This window comes from Tamandua tetradactyla, chromosome 3 (genome assembly GCF_023851605.1).
Source record: "Tamandua tetradactyla isolate mTamTet1 chromosome 3, mTamTet1.pri, whole genome shotgun sequence".
Taxonomy (NCBI): Eukaryota; Metazoa; Chordata; class Mammalia; order Pilosa; family Myrmecophagidae; genus Tamandua; species Tamandua tetradactyla.
This window is the reverse complement of record NC_135329.1, coordinates 176,752,585-176,770,193: the sequence shown is the minus strand read 5'-3', so window position 1 is coordinate 176,770,193 and position 17,609 is coordinate 176,752,585. Positions and strand designations below refer to the sequence as shown.

The 17,609-nt window shown below is 42.2% G+C and overlaps 1 protein-coding gene and 1 long non-coding RNA gene across 5 annotated transcripts in view; one reads left to right on the top strand and one right to left on the bottom strand.

The window, feature by feature from the left end:
- The window catches only part of LOC143677977 (uncharacterized), a 30,293-nt gene extending 17,612 nt beyond the window's left edge, over positions 1-12,681 (top strand). Inside the window, exons 2-3 of the long non-coding RNA XR_013172999.1 lie at positions 9,309-9,384; positions 12,589-12,681. This is a non-coding gene — a long non-coding RNA (uncharacterized LOC143677977). The remainder of the gene's footprint in view (positions 1-9,308; positions 9,385-12,588) is intronic.
- KIAA2012 (KIAA2012 ortholog) overlaps positions 1-17,609 on the bottom strand; it is a 140,579-nt gene that overhangs the window by 101,882 nt on the left and 21,088 nt on the right. For 2 of the 4 annotated variants that reach the window (XM_077154724.1, XM_077154725.1), the window contains exons 6-12: positions 15,623-15,765; positions 13,903-14,089; positions 13,102-13,244; positions 10,561-10,729; positions 7,908-8,054; positions 5,046-5,225; positions 2,362-2,472 (exon numbers count right to left, since the gene is read on the bottom strand). In XM_077154724.1, the coding sequence (XP_077010839.1) occupies positions 2,362-2,472; positions 5,046-5,225; positions 7,908-8,054; positions 10,561-10,729; positions 13,102-13,244; positions 13,903-14,089; positions 15,623-15,765 (1,080 nt within the window). The remainder of the gene's footprint in view (positions 1-2,361; positions 2,473-5,045; positions 5,226-7,907; positions 8,055-10,560; positions 10,730-13,101; positions 13,245-13,902; positions 14,090-15,622; positions 15,766-17,609) is intronic. The other 2 variants (XM_077154727.1, XM_077154728.1) reach the window with 2 other exon arrangements.

Sequence of the window (17,609 nt, the reverse complement as noted above, 5' to 3'; positions counted from 1 at the left end):
AGAGGCAGATAAAACAATAATCACAAAAGTGAAATTGAGAGAAGAATGGGCTTGAGACTACAATGAAGCAGTTGTAAGAGATAAGTGGGACTTATTAAGGACAATGTCCCAGAAAAGTTGAGTCTTTGCCTGGAAATTAAAGCTATTCTAAATATTTGAGGGCAAAGACTTGCAAATGAGAGATAGAAGACTCAGTGTTCTGACCATCTAGCCGATGAGAAAAGGGCAGGCTGGAAGACAGTAGCAGATAAAACTGGGGTGGGAGGTAGGTACGGGGGCGGGGGATGGTGATTTGAAAAAACTGAACTGCAAAAAGAGTTTGGTGGGGTGCGAGGGTAGTTCAGTGGTAGAATTCTCACCTGCAATGTGGGAGACCCGGTTCGATTCCTGGCCCATGCACTTTCCAAACAAACGAGCAAACAAAAAAACCCCCCCAAAAAACCCCAAACCAAACAAAAATTCAACAAATGGTGCTGCAATAAGGGGATACTCATGGAGAAAGAATGAAATGTGACGCCCATCATACAGCATACAAAGGGAAAAAAAAAAGAGTTTGGTGCAGTTTGGAGACAAATCTTTTTCAAGAGAAGAAAATTTGTTCAGTATGCTGCTTCTCAATAATATAAAAAATAAATTAAAAAACTCCTTTCCCATTAATAGAGAACCTCAGAAATCTAGAACGTGAGCTATGGACCTTTGCAAGGAGATGTGGGTTTAAGTTCCTATCCCTTCTTTCAAATATTCCTGTCACTATCAATACTGCATATGAAAGAAAGGCTAGAGAGAGGCCGGTGACTCATTGGCTCATTCATTCATTCATTCAGCAAAAAACATGAATGCTTTTAGTTTTGAGAGGCAAACAGAATTAAAAAATTGCCCATAGAACTGGAACAAAATGGCAGGCAAGTCTCCATTATTCAGCATAAGTTTCATTGCTCACTCTTTTCCTCTGTCTCTGTTTCTCTCTCTGTTTGTCTCTTTCTCCCCGTCCCTCCATCCCTCCCACTCTCACTCCCTCCCTTCTAGCCTTCTTTTGTTTTAATGTACAAACTTTTGAAAGATTTTTTTATGAACATTTATTGTGATACTGCTATGTGTGTGTCAGGGACTGTGCTAAGCACTAGGGATACTAAAATGACTGAAGTCTCATATTGACAATGGTGACAACCACTAAACATTAAACATTAAAGCCTAAATGTTTCCTTTTCTGCAACTGACTTTTGCTTTTGCCAAAAGGTGGGAATTATTTCTCCTGAAGCAGAGTGGTCAAATGCGCAGCGGGTGAACAGAATATTTGCTTTCCAGCTGCTGTACCAGCTGTACCATACTGACAGTGGCTTCCACCTATCTAACTTCTGATTCCACTGACTCAGAACCAAGTTATGTTTATAGACAACCACGGTACAATCCAGATGGTGAGGAAAATTCTTTAATGCTGAATTTGGAAATCAATGCTCTCTAGTTTCTGGAAACCCACATACTAGGTGGTTACTTCAATAGCAATGGACACAAAATGCAAAATGCAGCAATAGTCAAGCAATTTTCTAACTGCTGGTGGTGGGGAAGACATGTAGTCCAATCCTCTTATTGGAGATGAGGAAACTTGGACACAGGGAGGATGTGGGGCTGATCTGAAGTCATTGTGGCAGCCTAGAGGACAAGCCAGGGCTACTCAAATGTTCTGGCTCTGAATCCATGCTCTTTTTATGTAGCCTGTCATGACATAACCCACCAAACTCATGCAGCTTTCATGAGGCCGCTGGTTGTAGAACTCTTGCATACACATCGTGATGGCTCCTGGGCAGTTGACACCTACCACCCTCTGACTTCATTATAGTTTTTCCTATTGCCCAGAGCCAGCATCTCTTTTCCAAAAAGCTAACATGCCAGAAGGGTTTTTGGAAACTGCCTCGATATCTGTCAGGAGCCAAATTATTCACAGCATTGAACCAACTCACTTAACAAGGGTAACTGATTGGATTACCAATTAGCCACCTCCACCTCTGGAGGGTGGTTGGAAAGAAGAGAAAAGACTGTGTTTAGTTTGGGCAAATACCAAAAGGGCTTTATCATTCTCATCAAGGCATCAACATGGTACATTAGACATCCTCGAGCCATTCCACTGGAACGTCCTTCTCTGGATTTTCCAGCAAGAGAAAACTTGTTAGTCAAACATTGGGTTATTGTGTCTGAGCTACAGAAGCACCTCTGTGTCAGTGAGAGGGGAGAGACTGGCTGTTTTTAATGATGTCTCTGATGCTGGGAAGTTTTGGAAGCTGCCCGTTTGAAAACAAGTTTTGGAAGCTGCAGGAAAAATCTTCCCCTTTGAATATGAGGCTAACCTGGAATGTGTCACCTTACCTTCACCTGTCAGAAGTCCCTTGGTTTGGGTAGACCCTGCGAGGGACAGGCAGACTTTTACTCCATCTGGATCAGGCAAGACATGTCCCGGTGTGGTGTCTCTGGGACCTTCTTGAAGATAAGCACAAGACACAGTCAGTGTTCCCACCGGGGCAGGCGAGGGAGGCTGGGCCAGGACTGCGCCCCCCTAATCCCCAGGGGCACAGGCACACAGACACCTGGTACTCAGTGCTCACCAGAGCACACGGTAAACCCTCCTCCTGGGATTCCACAGAGCATTGCAGGTGTTTAGGCCTTTTCCTCCGGGAGGGATGAACGGGGTAGGGCTGCCACTAGCCTACACTGTTTGCCTTTATGTGAGTCTGGAAAAGGCACCTCTCTGGACTCAAGCAATCCTTCAGGGATAAGGTGTGGCTAGTGGGGGACACCTTGTATGATGGAAAGGGAGCCCCATTTTCCAGGTGTATGTAGTCCAATCCCTGAGTGTAGGGCTCTGTGATTCCAGCCTCTGCTCTCCCTTTCCATCAGATGCCTTTGTACAGTGCTCAGCAGGCACAGCCATACTCTGCATTCCTGCAGCTGAAACTGCTTAGTGACTCCAGGAAGCTGAGCCGAAGGAGAGAAGGAATCTGTATTCCCTCAGGTGCTCAGCAAGACCGAAGGTGTTTCTAGACTCTTACCTTCCCCATCTCCTAGTTAAAGGGTTCAGGAGTAGGCTTGCTATCAGCCATAGTAGGCACTTACGACCACACAAACACATACACTGTAGCACAAGGGACACTCTCACACATATTAATACAAAGGTGTGCACATGCATATTTATACATACGCAGCTATGTACGCACACAAGGCACTCATGTACGTAATATGTTCACACCAGACGTGCAGGTGTGCATGTATGTGTATAGGCTTATACACAAGCACATATACACAGGCATATACAATGACACACTCACATACTTCCACACATATTTGTATAGTCATTCATAGGCATACAGGCGTATTTAGACATGCACAATCACACATTCATACATATGTGGTGTGCATACATACATATAAGCACTAGTACACATGCACTCACGTGGGTATGCAAGCACACACATACCCACACACATGCAGATACACATGTGCACTCACACATACATTCACTTATACACATATATCTTTTCTTCCCAACTTACACACTTGAGACTTCAGGCTGCCTTCTTGTCATAGCCACAGCTCTGATATTCATTTTAATTAGATTCCCCCTGTATAAGGATGTCTGGGAAAATGTGTATGTTTTTGGTGTGATTTGTCCTGGGTTATGCAGCCTCCTAGGAAGGCCTTTGATATCTAAGATTTGGATCATTTGTATCAAAATGAAAAGAGCATCATGACCACACAGGTAAGGGGAGGGGCTTGTGAAAGAAAGGTTCCAATCCTGAAATGGTTTCTAAGTGAAAATAATGTCTTTGGGGAATGTGTGTGTGTGTGTATGGGAGGGGGGATAGGGGATTTGATTTTGACAATCTCAGTCTTAAACAGAGAAGCTGCAAGCACATAACGGAGTTATTGATCTACGTATTTAATTTATACTTACAAGAACTCAACTATACACGCTTGGGAGTAAAAGGAAGAGAAAGGAAAAAGGAGGGAAGGTGGGAGGGAGAAAGAGAGTGGAAGAGAGGGAGCACGCGTTTTAAAGAGTGAAACATTCTGTCCCCGGATGAGCATGAGATGAAAGATGTAAAACATCTTCTTTGTGGTTCTTGGTTCCTAAGTGCCTCAGAGTGTTGCAGCCTTGAGTGTGATTCTGGTGTTAACAGAGATACTTTCTTCACATGGTCTGGTCCCCAAACACACAGGCCATCTCCTTCATTTGATGGGTGACTAGAGAAAGCAGTCCAACACTCCTCCGACTAGAGAGGAACTGCTGCCTAGGTTGCACTTACTGCAAAAATAGTTGTCAGTCTCCAACTTGGCATCTTCCTAAGGGGATTTTCAGAGATAACTTGGACCTAAGCAATTTTTGCTTTATGAGCTGCCTTTAGATTAAAGCCCCCGTGGAAGCTGCTACAGGGCCGTGTCCTTGTGTTACTGTTCTCATGTAAGCGTCTTAGTCCCCTCCTTGACTGTCAGCTCCTTAAGGATAAGAACTCTAAGTGGGGCCAAGTCTTAGAGACATGGCCCTGCCCACCTCACCATTGAATAGAGATACAAGGTCCTCCCCTCTGTCACCAGGACTCAGGCTCTGCCCTGGGCTGATGGATGACTGCTCTCAAGGGACTCTTCCTAATGGCAGGGTCATCAGGCTCCCTTTACCCCCTGGGAAGGGGGTAGGTTATGGCTTAGGGTTCACTATGCCTGTTAAATCCAGTAGCTCGTTACTCTGTGAGCACGGGGAGCTGTGTCAACACATGCTGCTGCCAGGCGTAAGGAAAGCACGAAACAGCTTGGCAACGCGTGTCGGTGCAGTAATCCCTTTAAAACATGTACTGACTCTTAAGGAGTATGTGTGGTGAGCATTAATCCCACTGACATCGTTGGAAACACTGTTGATTTCCCCTTTTCATTGGGTGGCTTTCTGAGCACTTACTTCATCGCTGCCATGTAACCTTGGCAGATGATTAAAATGAGCCCAGAGCCACAGACATGCCAAGCCAATGGGAGGTGGGGCGTCCACATGCCGAGGGAATGGTTACCTTGTCCTTCTTCTATGAGTGCCCTCCCAGGTGGCCTCACATTCAGAGGATCTGTGGGGCTGCTGTGAGCTGATGTCCTGGGACTGTCCAGGCTCCTTTGGCTGTCTGGATCTTTTCTGCCTTTAATCAAGGGTTCAAAACCCTCTGGTGGAACCGAATTCTGGGGTGAGGCATTGTCATCTGCAAAAGCAAAAGGGTAAAAAGCATGAGAGAGAAAACTCCTGTATTAGCAAGAAGAAATATGAACCGCTTTTCTAACTTGGTGATGGCTCATAGTGGTTAGGATGTTGTATTCCATTCCTTCCCAATTTTCTTCCTCTCTCCCCGCCCTCCTAAGAGCAGAGACCAGGAATCTCCCATGGTCAAAGTGAAATTACTCTTGGCTAGAACCGCAACCCTTTATTTGGGTGATTCCAAGGACTGGGAGGAATTGTGCAGTGATTGTTGAGCACACTGTCCCCTTAAAGTACATAAGGTACAAGTTACCACCTTCTAGATGGTAGCTGCAGTTTAAAAGGATTGATGATAATGCCCCATCATGCACATCCTTCCCTCCACCTCTGTTCTCTCTTTCTCAAAACCAGCAGGGACTGCTCTAAGAAGAGGGAAACGCAACAATCCAAGCGATTGAGGTTTTATATTAATCTCATTCAGGAATAGTGGTATTTATTTCACGTTCAACACAATTGTTGCTATTTGTTTAAAAGATGGCTTTGCACACAGTTATGAAGTATCACCCACAGACTATTTATTTTTCATTTTAAAATGAAGATTTTTATTAGCTGGAATTAATCATCTAACAAAACACCACCTTTTACTGAATAATGAAACTTATACCCTATAATGCCTGAGAAATACATATCACCAATGTGACACTCCTGCCAAAAATGTTCCATCTAACCTAATAAGAAAGAAATAGACACATCCAAATTAAGGATAATTCTGCAAAACAACTGGCCTATATTATTCGAAAATGTCAATGAAATGTCATGAAAGACAAGACTGGAGAGCCATTTTAGATTTAAAAATTCTAAAAAGATGTGACAACTAAATGCAATGCATGACCTTGACTTTCGTTTTGCATTGCAAATAGAAAAAAAACAGCAACTATAAGGAACATTATTGGTATAATGGGAGAAATTTGAATATGTACTATATATTAGAAAATAGTATTACATCAACGTTACCTTTGTTGAGTGGGATAATTGTATTGTGCTTGAGGTAGAATAACCTTGGTCTTAGGGGACATCTGCTGATAAGGGATGAAATTTACAATGCATGCAACTTCCTCTCAGATGGCTGAGCAATAAAATAAAATGTGTGTGTAGATGCATATATTAAAGCTAGTTTCATTTCTATGATATTGGAGATGAAAGAATCGAAGTTTAAGCAAATAAGTAGGTATGTTCATGGGTTGTAGCTATAAACAATGCTCATATGCAGTGTACTTCTGTGACAATGGGATAGTCCCACTCACTGCCTATAAATACCCTTGCCCCAGGGACCTCTGCATGAGAAAGTCTGCTGTGAAAGACTTTCAGGTGCTTTTCTTTATGTGTCTACTACTTGGTTGAGTTAACATACAGAACTAATTTAACCCCAAGATATCAGTAACTTCTTGAACTGGCTTCCTTCCTGACAGGGTAGCAGAGGCATGGAAAAACTCTAGGTACTTGGATCCTTCATGGACAATGCATCTCAGAATGAGTGGAGGGTACTGTGAGGTGAACAGTACCAAAGACAAAATTCACCAGCATTGTCATTTGTCTTTGGTGGCTCCATCTGTGCACCATGATGTTATGGCCCATAGGTGGAAAGCTGCTGCTGCTTTTTTTTCCTAATAATTTTGTACATGGAGTAACACTATCCATATGTGGACTTTTTTCAAGAAAGGAATCTTCAAAGTTTTTGGATGATTAACTTTCACTTAAGAGATAGACTAAACAAGCCCCTGCTCCAATAATTAAAGAAAGTTCTCAAAACCTAAATGTCTCAAGAACATTCTGACCTAGCTTCATTGTTTTGTTTATTCTGAAAGGCAATATGGTGTAATGAGTAAGAGCACAGATTCTGGCACTGTGTGGTTGCCTGAGCAATGATTCCAGCTCAGCCACTGAGAATAGAGCAACCTCGAATAAGTTGCTTTTTTTCTCAGGGCGTCAGTAAAATCTGTAAAATGAGGGTAGAATTGTTGTAAGGATAAATGAAATAACATATGTTAAAAACTAAGGACATTTAGGAAGAACTCAATAATTGCTAATATTTATCTTTCTTCCTCTGCTTAACACTAGTCGGAGATATTTTACATTTGCGATTCTGTCATCTTGCACGTGTCCCTTGGAAAACAGGTTCAGTTTCTGAAAATGAGGTGGTTTATAAACATGGCCTGTTACCTCCAACCTGCCTAACACAGGAAAACAAACACTTAGATACATCCATGTATATAAATCCAAATGTTCATATGATGTTTTGTATAATTGGAATAAAGACTTTTATTGGTATTATAGATTTTTAAATGAATAAACAGATATCCAAAAACAGAAATGAAATTTCATTTGTTAAAAACATAGGCAGGCAGCAAATTTTTAGAAAGTTTGGCCTCATTTTACATTTGCAACCATAAAATAGTAGTATGGGGCTGATTTCATGAGTAAGTCATTTGTGAGTTAGAGTCTAATTTAGCTTTACTGCAGCACTTGGGTTAAGTCAGTTTTTTTGCCTAAGCTTTTTGCCTAAGCAAAAACCATCTTGGAATGGCTGGGGGTGAACCTAATTTTTCTTGGTGGAGGACCCTCCTGTGTCTTGCCTTGCCTCCCTGCGGAGTGAGACATCTGTGGGATGCTGGAAGGAGGCAGTAGTCACCTTGAGGCAAGAGTGTGTCCCTGCCTGTGTCTACTGGGAGATGCACCGTTATCTTCCTTGGCCTTTCTAAGGATGCAAGCTTCGTGGGAGACTTCCATAAAGGCCTGGCCTCTTCGGTTTCTGGTCCTGACTCAGGGCATGGAACACCTAGAAAACAAAAAGCAAGCCCAGCTGAAGTCAATGTCAGTCGGTTTGGCTAGCTGTCTTTTCTTTGGGGGATCCATACCTCCCCTACTCTGACCATATGGTTTGGGTGGCGCTGTGTTCATTCCCTGGTCTAGGGCTGAGCATGTGCCTAAAGCCTGGCTAATGAGAGAACCTCTTTGTCTTAGTCACAGTGATTGGTTTCAGAATGGGCACATGATCCAAGCCTGGCCAATCAGAGGCAAGTCTAGTACTTTTACAGGAGTTCTTGTTTAGAGACATATACTTCCTACTAGATTTAACAGGAAGCTGCGTAGCCTGGAATGGCTGGGAGTCATCTTTACCACTTCTCAAGCCTGCTTAAGAAAAGCCGTAAGAGCTGAGAGACATATCAGCTGTCTGATTATGGACAGAAAAATCATGCCCATATGTCATTTTTCTGAGGCCTGGATCCCACTGTGCCTAATGTTAATTGATCATTTCACTTCCTAATTTCATGTCTAAGGCATTTCATTTTTTTGCTTAAGACAGTTGAGTTAGGTTTCTGATACTTAGAACTGAAAGAGTCTTCACTGACAAACAGAAAAAGGAAGAACTCATGGATTCACTTTTCTCTGTACTTTTTTTTTGTATGCTGTGTGGTGAGGGTCACATTTCATTCTTTTTCCTTATGACTCTCTCGTTAAGGCAGCACCATTTGTTGAATTTTTTGGGGAGGGGGTGGAAGGCATTAGCCGGGAATCCAGCCCAGGTCTCCCACATGAAAGGCAAGAATTTTATCACTGAACTACCCTTGCACCCCCCTTTTCTCTGTACTTCATTCCCATTTTTTAATTTAGCAGTGTGTAGACAAGCTCAATGTATCCTTTTTTTAAAAAATTTCACATGGGCAGGCACCGGGAATCAAACCCGGGTCCTCAGGCATTGGCAGGCAAGCATTCTTGCCTGCTGAGCCACCGTGGCCTGCCCTTGATGTATCTTCAATGTATCTACTAGCTATAAGAATCCGGTTCATGATGGTCTAGCTGTCTTCTGAGTTTCCTCTCAGGGTCATCTAGAGGATAATCAGGACCTAGTCCTGCTATAAGTCTTGTCTGTGTGTTGTTTCTTTTTCTTTTCCTTTTTTTTTTTGCATGGGCTGGCACTGGGAATCGAACCTGGGTCTCTGGCATGGCAGTACTCTGCCTGCTGAGCCACTGTGGCCGACCCTGTTTCTTTTTAAAAAGAGTTAAAGGTAATCTTTTTTTTTTTTTGCAGGCTCCGGGAAGCGAACCCGGGTCTCCAGTATGGCAGGTCAGAATTCTGCCACTAAGCCACCGTTACCTCCCCAAAGGTAATTTTTTAAAGATAGAATTTTTATACTGCGAACTGTAGTATTTTAGATGTATGATATACTATTCAGTGAATTTTGACAAATGAATACACCCATGTAACCAACATCCAAATCAAGATTTAGAACATTTTTACCATCCCAGAAAGTTCCGTTATGCCCTTGCAATTGACTGTTTTTTTAAGCTCAACAGTTAAACATTCTTCTTCTTAATGGGAATTCCAAACAGCCTTAGAACAAAATGACCACTGGTATGGTTCCCCAAAATAAAAACTCTCTGAGAAATCAGTGGTAGTTTCTGATGAAATTTCTAGAAAATTCAGAACTAGTATCCCTCAGGATTGGACTCAATTTTTCCCAAAGACTTCCCTGAGAAGTCCCAGGAACAAATATGTGTTTTAGGCAAGGCTACTAAATAATGACATGGGAAGGCCAGAGAGAAGCTTCTGAAGTCACTCAGAAGCCTCCAAAAAAGCCTTCCTAAGGTACAAGCTGGAATTGATCTCTCGATTGCCTGTACTCTCTTAGCACTTTGCTTAGAACACAAAATCTCTGCCTTGACAAGGATCTTAACTGTTACGTAATAATCTAATTCAAATCAGGACAATGGCTCTTCAGACAAACTTTTTTCTTTTATAAGGATCCAAGTATCTCTTTTTACCTTGGCTGCCAGGAAACTCAGTTAAATCCAGTGCTTACCTAAAGCAATGAACTCATCCTAGACACCTGATAACATCTAGTTCTCTGCTCCTTTTAACTAGGATTTGTTGTGTTATTTCATGTTTAGGTGTCCTGTTTTGTGTTGTGTTTATTTTTTTGTAAGCTGCCCGAATACTGAGCTCTATTGTGATACCTGCTGTGCACTGGATTTATTTATGTGTATGGCTGACTTCCCTTGTATGTAGGAGATAGGGACAACATCTTGGTATGTTAATCTCTTCACAGTTTAGCAAAATGCATTGCTTAATGAAGGGCTCACTAAATATTTTAAAAATTGAATTGACTATGACCAGAAGAGATCTACTTTTTTTTTTCCTTTCCCTTTTTCCTTCCTTTAAAAGAAATTCTCTGAAGAACCTGACTCTAGAGAAGTTCAGCCACAATATAGGAGCTAGCTGAATTAGCTGAACCCTGTACCCCAGTCCTTCCTGCCCTGCCTGGTTCTTACAGGGGACTTACCTCTTCTGCGGGCTTTTTCTTTGGAAGGGTGTTGTGTGTGGAAATGAATTTCCATGGGGAAGATAAAGAGCTCTGATGGGTGCTCATTGGCTTTAAATTGACTCTTCAGGGTGTCCAGGCCTCGGGGTGGTTCTTCTGAGATGGGAGGTAATTTCAAAGCCATTGGCTCCTGGAGAAAATTTAAAAACAAAACAAAAACCAACATGGCAGATATCAAAACCTTGTTGCTTGCAGGGGCCAAATGATATGATATCTTATTGTATCTCTGCTGGGTGGGATATAGTTTACTGGGAGAAGTAAAGCAAACTGACCTGGTGGCATCTGACTGCAGTGGTGTTACTTTACCTCTGAGAAGCTCAGTATATGTCCTTGTAAATTCAGCATCTGATTCCTCTGAGTATAAAGGTGATAAATTCAAGATCCTTTGAGAGGAAATAGGATCTTTCTCTTGCAGCTGGGGAAACTGAGCCCAATTGAACTAAAATAGCCGAGCTCTCTATTCTCTATGTACCAATAGGAAGAAATCTCATCTTGTTAAAGGAAGAAACAAGAGGCAGAACATTATTTAAGTGTGCAAACTTTTGGATAAGAACAGATAAAAAATGGGAATGTATTTATGCATATATACAGAGAGCAAGAGAAGGAGACACTAGAGATAGTAGTTAGAGCCTCCTGTTTCCAATTATTGGCTGTTGCTTAAATTTTCTCCTTTTAGTTTGTAACTTTTAACACAAACTTGACTCTAAGAAATATGTGTGTGGGCTGGGTTTTGAGGAGTTCAACTTCATAGGAGGAAAAATAAAAATGTTTTTCACTTTTTTAGTGCTCAAAAAGAAAAATTTTCAGAAATACACATAAGCATCTTATGCCTTTAGAGTTTAATGTGGAAGAAATTCAACCAAAATATATGCAGGGTAATATTTCTAATTTTGAGACATTAAGAAAATCATTAACCAAACCCAGGCACATAGGATCTTTATGTTCCCAGAGACCTTCACTGTCCAGGTGCCTGCTGCCCACCAACTGCCCTTCTTTGAATACTGACCTTGTGCATTTTATTGGACAAGGTTTGCATTTAGAAATCTATGTAGAAATTCAAATGATTTGTGTGAGGTATGTCTAACAAGTCAAGACATGATTTCTTTATTCCAATTAAAAATTTAAACAGAATTTTAATATGGTAGAAAACAGTGCTTTCCTCTGCTAAACCGTATACATGGGTTGCCCAGTTCTGGATTGACCTAGGGTGTTTCCGAGCGAGGGCTTTTCTTTGGCCTGCTGTCACTGGTCCAAAGGAAACTGGGAAGACAGAGGCCCTTCTGGAGTGGGTAAAAAGGTTTGGGTCAGCTTAGGTACAGGAAACCTTGGAAAATCCTGAACAGACTGAAAACAACCTCTCATTGGTGCCAGGACCAACTGCAGTGCCTATGGCTCCTTTGGGGCCACTTCAGATGACACAAATCCCACAATTAACTAACATTGCTATAGTTCCCAGTCAGATACGAAATACTTTTACAAGCGTGCATGTGATGGTTTGAAGCTTTGTGCACCCCAGAAAAACACATTCTTTAAGTAAATCCATTCCTGTGGGTGTGAATCCCTTGTCAGTAGGACCTTTTGGTGAAGCTACTTCAGTTAAGGTGTAAACCACCTTATTCAGGATGGGACTTAATCCAATTACTGAAGTCCTTTATAAATGGAATGAGAGAGCGAGCGAGCGAGAGAGAGAGAGAGAGAGAGAGAGAGACAGAGAGAGAGAGAGAGAGCTAATAAAATTCCCCATTGTTTAAACCAAACCATTTTGTGGTATTTGCTTTAAGCAGGCTGGAAAACTAAAACAGTACATCATCTCCTTTCATCCTTTCGTCAGCACTGTGAGGTTGGCACTGTTATTGGTGGACACAAATATGGTCCCTGCAGCATGGAGGGTGTGAGTGACCTGCCAAGTTCCTACAGCTGCTCTGTGCAGAACTGGAAGCCCAGGCCAGGCTTTCTCAGCTCAGAACCTGTGCTCCTTCTGCTCTTCAGGTGTACCTCAAAACCACCGAAGTCCCACACAGAACGGCATGTTGCAACCAGAGCAGACACAGCTAAGGACGCCTCTAAGGAAGGAGATATACCTGCTTCTGAAAGGTGATGATGAATATGCAAAACTTACCTTAAATTTTCAAATTTAGCAGACTGAGCAAAACCACTGCTGGATTCAAGATCTCCAGCACTTTGAGTTTGAATAGGGTCAATTGCTTAATTCCACCAAATTCTGTCATATGTTTTCAGATAACCTCTGGCTCCTTAATAGAACAAAGGTTTCTGTGGTGACCAGAGAGAGTGGGGTAATATATACTTTAAGGAAGAATTGAGGGCAGCTGAAATTCCTTGTATTTTACTATTTTCAACATTCAGTAAATTACAACTTTATTTCAGCCCCATATGGTGAGCTCAGATGCGTGCGAGGACAGTTCTCTATTGAGACATTCCTCTGAGTCACCCTGCTCCTTGATTGGAATTAATCTTTTAAATACACACACACACTCACGCAACCTTTTTCTTCTTCACTTCCCCAGGTGTGGTTTTTTCTGAGCCAGTGGTAGATGGTACTGGAGGGAAAAGGCATCTTTCAGCAGGAGTATCCTGTAATAAGTGGCTGCTTCTGCTCCTCTGGAGCTTTATATCCTCTTGTTTGTCTGCAGACACAGAATGGAAAGGAAAATCTATCAGTGGCAGGTAGGGGGATGGACAGTTGACTTTCAACTTCTCTCATTTTTTGGTTAAGGGGAAGGAAGTTAGGGCGGGTGACAGAGGACTGAGGTAGCCATGGTTTTAGCTGAGGCAGGTTCAGGGAGCTCTGGTCTAATTATCTGGGTCGGGTTCTTTAGCTGGCTGAGTCGGGCAATGGAGAGAAGGACAACAGCAGTAATAATTAAGATGTGTTGAGCTCTACATATGGCACAAGAACCATGTGAAGTGCTTTACATGCATTAACTCAATCCTTATGGGGATTTTGTTATTAATGGGGATTATTATAATGGGGATGTAATTGTCCCCATTCTACAGATGAGAAAACAGAGCCTCAGACAGGCTAAATAACTTGCCCAAGATTTCTCACAGCTTATAAGTGGGCGAATGATTTGAACCCAGCCAATCTAATGCCAGAATGTGTGCAGTTAAGCATTAAACAAAGAGGAGCCTGTCAAGAGCCCATTCTAACCTCTTGGACTCCGACTGTTATCTTCTAAGGTGAGCAGCACAAAGAAGTGACACACTTGGCACACTTCAGTGTCCTCAAATGAACTCTGCCTGGTTAGGTTTACAGGTCAACAAAAATGATATTTGCCCTCTTACCACTGAGATCTGCCTTCCTATTGGGGAAGGCACCTCCACAGAATGTGATGTGGGATTTGTCACTCAGGAACAGAGAATGGATGTGGGCAAGCCCAAAAGCCCTACTGGAGGTTTGCTGTGCCTTTCCTTTGTGCCCTTGGGTTTTCTTTGTAGCGTGTATACGATGGTGATTCTGCTTTGATGTGTCCTAGGGAACCAAAGAAACACAATCCTGTAAACAGGCTTTTATAAAGGAACAAAGCAACTTCCTTTAACAGCCAGACCTTGTGGCTAGGCTTGTGGGTCCAAGGATTGAACCTCTTCTACAGCCACTGAATTGTATAATTGAAATAGATAAAATGGGAAATTTTAGGCTACACATGTGTATATATATATTCAGAATAAAATAAGAAAAAAAAATAACCCATAGAACTATGCAACACAAAGAATGAAACCTAATGTAAACTATGGCCTATAGTTAATAGTATAGTTATAATCGTTTTTCTCCATTGTTTGTAGCAAAAGTACCATACTAACGCAAAATGTTAAAGAAAACCGTGTGTGTGTGTGTGGGGATGGATGGTGGTATATGGAAACTTTGTACTTTTTGCATGATTTTTCTTTAAATCTACAACTGCTCTAATAAAAAATTAAAGAATTTCTTTCACAGGCTGGGCAGGAAAACATGGTTATAATAGCAAAATCTCTAATGCTATTTATTCCAAGAAAAGATTTTATTATTGAGCACTGCAACAGTGGCTCAGAGGCAGAATTCTCGCCTGCCGTGCTGGAGACCCGGATTCAATTCCCAATGCCAGCCCATTAAAAAAAAAAAGATTTTATTATTAATGATAGTAAGAATAACCCTTTTGACCACAGTTTCCCAAGTGTCATTGCCACAGTAAAAATGACAATCATGCCTGACATATAGTACTTTTCTTGCAAAAATTTTAAAAATCAAATGAAATATTGGTATTGTTGTCTTTATCCATCATAAAATGTCTCTTCCCCCTTCCCTTTCACTGCATGGCATTTCTCTTCTTTTTTCTTCCCTATTCTCAGTAACATATGACCTTTCTGTAAGTCTAAGGAATTTAATCAAGATGTGAATAGTTACGTTGCTCTGACATCCAGTACTTGCACGCATGTGCCATAGTGTTTAGAAAGCATTTTTACATTTCAACTCATTGAGTCCTCATGGTATCCTTGGGAGATAGGTATTACAATAGCTCTATTTTACAGAAGAGGTAACTCAGGCTCAAATTTGCTAAGTTGCTTGGTCAGGCTGATCACAACTTCTGAGACGCAAGACTCAACGAGGGCTTTTCCAACTCTAAAGCCAAGCGCTCTTTTTTTCCTGGACAAGTTTACAGCTTCCTAGATGGGGTAAAGAGTGGTGGTGGCAGGGGAGAATCTGTGGTTAAATAATTTTAGAAAACCCTGAGTTAAACAAAGTTAAAGTGGCTAATTTATTGTAGAACTTCTGAAGGTCATCAATACCCAAATGTGTCCTGTGACTCTCTAGGAGGGTAAACAGCATTTCCCAAAAGTATTTGACCACAGAATCCTTTTTCTCATGAAGCATCTGGTAATATTAGAACTGTACAGGCAACAATTTGGGAAATGGTGGTCAAAGGGGCCGAAGTGCTCTTCTCTGGTGGGCGCCAAGAAAAGGTAAGAGGAGTGAGCACCCCCTTCAAAGTGGAGAATGGGACAGATGGAAATCCATCATGAATGGTACCTCTGCCTGGGATTCAGCTTCCCGCCAGGGCTGCTTCCTGAGTGGTGGCAAGGGTGTCCCTTCATTGCCTTGGTCCTTGGCTACAGAGTCCTTGTCCATGTGTCCACAAGGCCCAGCTTCCCCTTCATCCAGGCCCTGTTCACCTGCAAAGGTGAACAGTTGGTCAGCCCTGTAGCCTCAGAGGTGGGCATAGTGCTGTTTGCTGCCTCTAAACTGCCTCCCTTCTTGCTTTTCAGAGCCAAAGTGTTCAAGTCCCTTGTTGCCCCTCTTCCCTTATTTCTGCATTTGTGTTGTGGCAGGCAGGTCAGTGAGAACAGAACTGCACGGTCAGGAGATTCAAGGTTGGGTCTTCATTTCTTGGATGCAGTTTTCTCATTTGTAAAATGGAATATTAATTTCTTGCCTTCTCTTCCTTGCAGCATTGTCTGGAGCTCAGATGAGATCATGACTATGACAGCCTTTTGTAAACCATTAGAGATTAGGGGCTAGAAGTGGTGTGAGCAGTGGCATAATTACACTATGACCTATAGCCATTCTCCATTGTCACAGAGATGCTTAGTTTGAAGCAAGCTCTTGGGTTTCCTGGACTGTCTGTTGGGTATTTACTTAGGGAAAACCTTCTGTTGAATGTACTGTGGTGGGACCACTGCTTAGCTTTCTGAACTTATTCTGTCTGTGCAACCCTCAGGAAGGATCTGAGTCAACAGATGACTCCACCATAGTTAACAAATCTTTCATCAATGGTTTAAAGGGTCCTGCAGCTATTTTCATCACTTACTCAAGGTAGATTTATTGCTGGAAGAGTCTGGTAAACCTGCCTTGTTTGGTGCCAAGCTTTAGCAATACCTCCAATCCCAGCATACAGCACAATGAAACAATGTGGGGTTGTTTTTCAAGCCTTCAGGGTCCTTGTGTTTAAGGGAGCACTGAAACTCCTCTTCATTCCACACACCAGGCTCACCTTCCCTGTATACTTCCCCAGACCTCACCTCTTCCTTTGTCATCCAATGATTCAGGCGTCACTGGATCAAGATTCAAATGCCCACTTGTGGGACTTCTCCTTCCCTCCAGCTCTCCTTCTTCTGCCTATTGGCTCACGAAGGCTACTTGAGGTTTGAAGTGTTGCTTGGGTTTTGGTGAAACAGACTTAGGTTCAAGTTCATCAGGGTCTGATCAGGTTTTATTGATCCAGGGAAGCCTGTTGGGCACTGGGGGCTCCTCAAGCTGAGGTAGTCCAGGTCCACATTAGGCCTTTCCCCAAGAGGTCCTAAAACTCTGTATAGAGTGCAACACTGAAGATTTTTTGGGGGGTATTCTTTAGGACAATCCCCTGGGATCAGGTTGGACCCAATTCACCTGGAATCAAATACAGTTCTTAGGGTGGAGGAAGTGGAATTCTGCCCAATTGGCCACTCAGCTACTGAATAGTCTTACATGTCAGACTAAGTTGGGGCAGAGGGTGTGTGGGTAGGGGGATAAAGAGAGGCATTCTTCCCTTTGGCTATGTCCCAGATGAGAGTGAAGATATGACTAAGTCAATGTGAGGTGAAACCAGAACTTTTCTCAGTAAACATCATCATCTGACTCATTTGTTTATGCTTAATAGAAACAAGTTTGCAAGAAAAGTATTGGAAGATTTAGGTGTTAAAAGGAAATCACGTCATCAAAAAAATGTGCATTGAAGTAGCAATTTAGAGCTTTTTAAGAACTTTACCTCCATCTCCTCCTGTGATTTTTCACAATAACTTTGGGAGGAAAGAATGCAGATAACATTGTTCTCATTTTACAGATGAGCAAACTAAGGTGATAAGGAGCATAAGTGATTTGTCCAACATTATATTGTTGGAGAATCTGAGATGTGCAGCCAGGAATTTCACTACTTGCCAAGTAAAGGATCTTGTAAAGAGAGGGAGGCTAAGGGGAGATAAAGCTAAAACCAATAATACTATCAGGCACGGTACAAGCCTCTGAGCTGCTTTTAATTCTT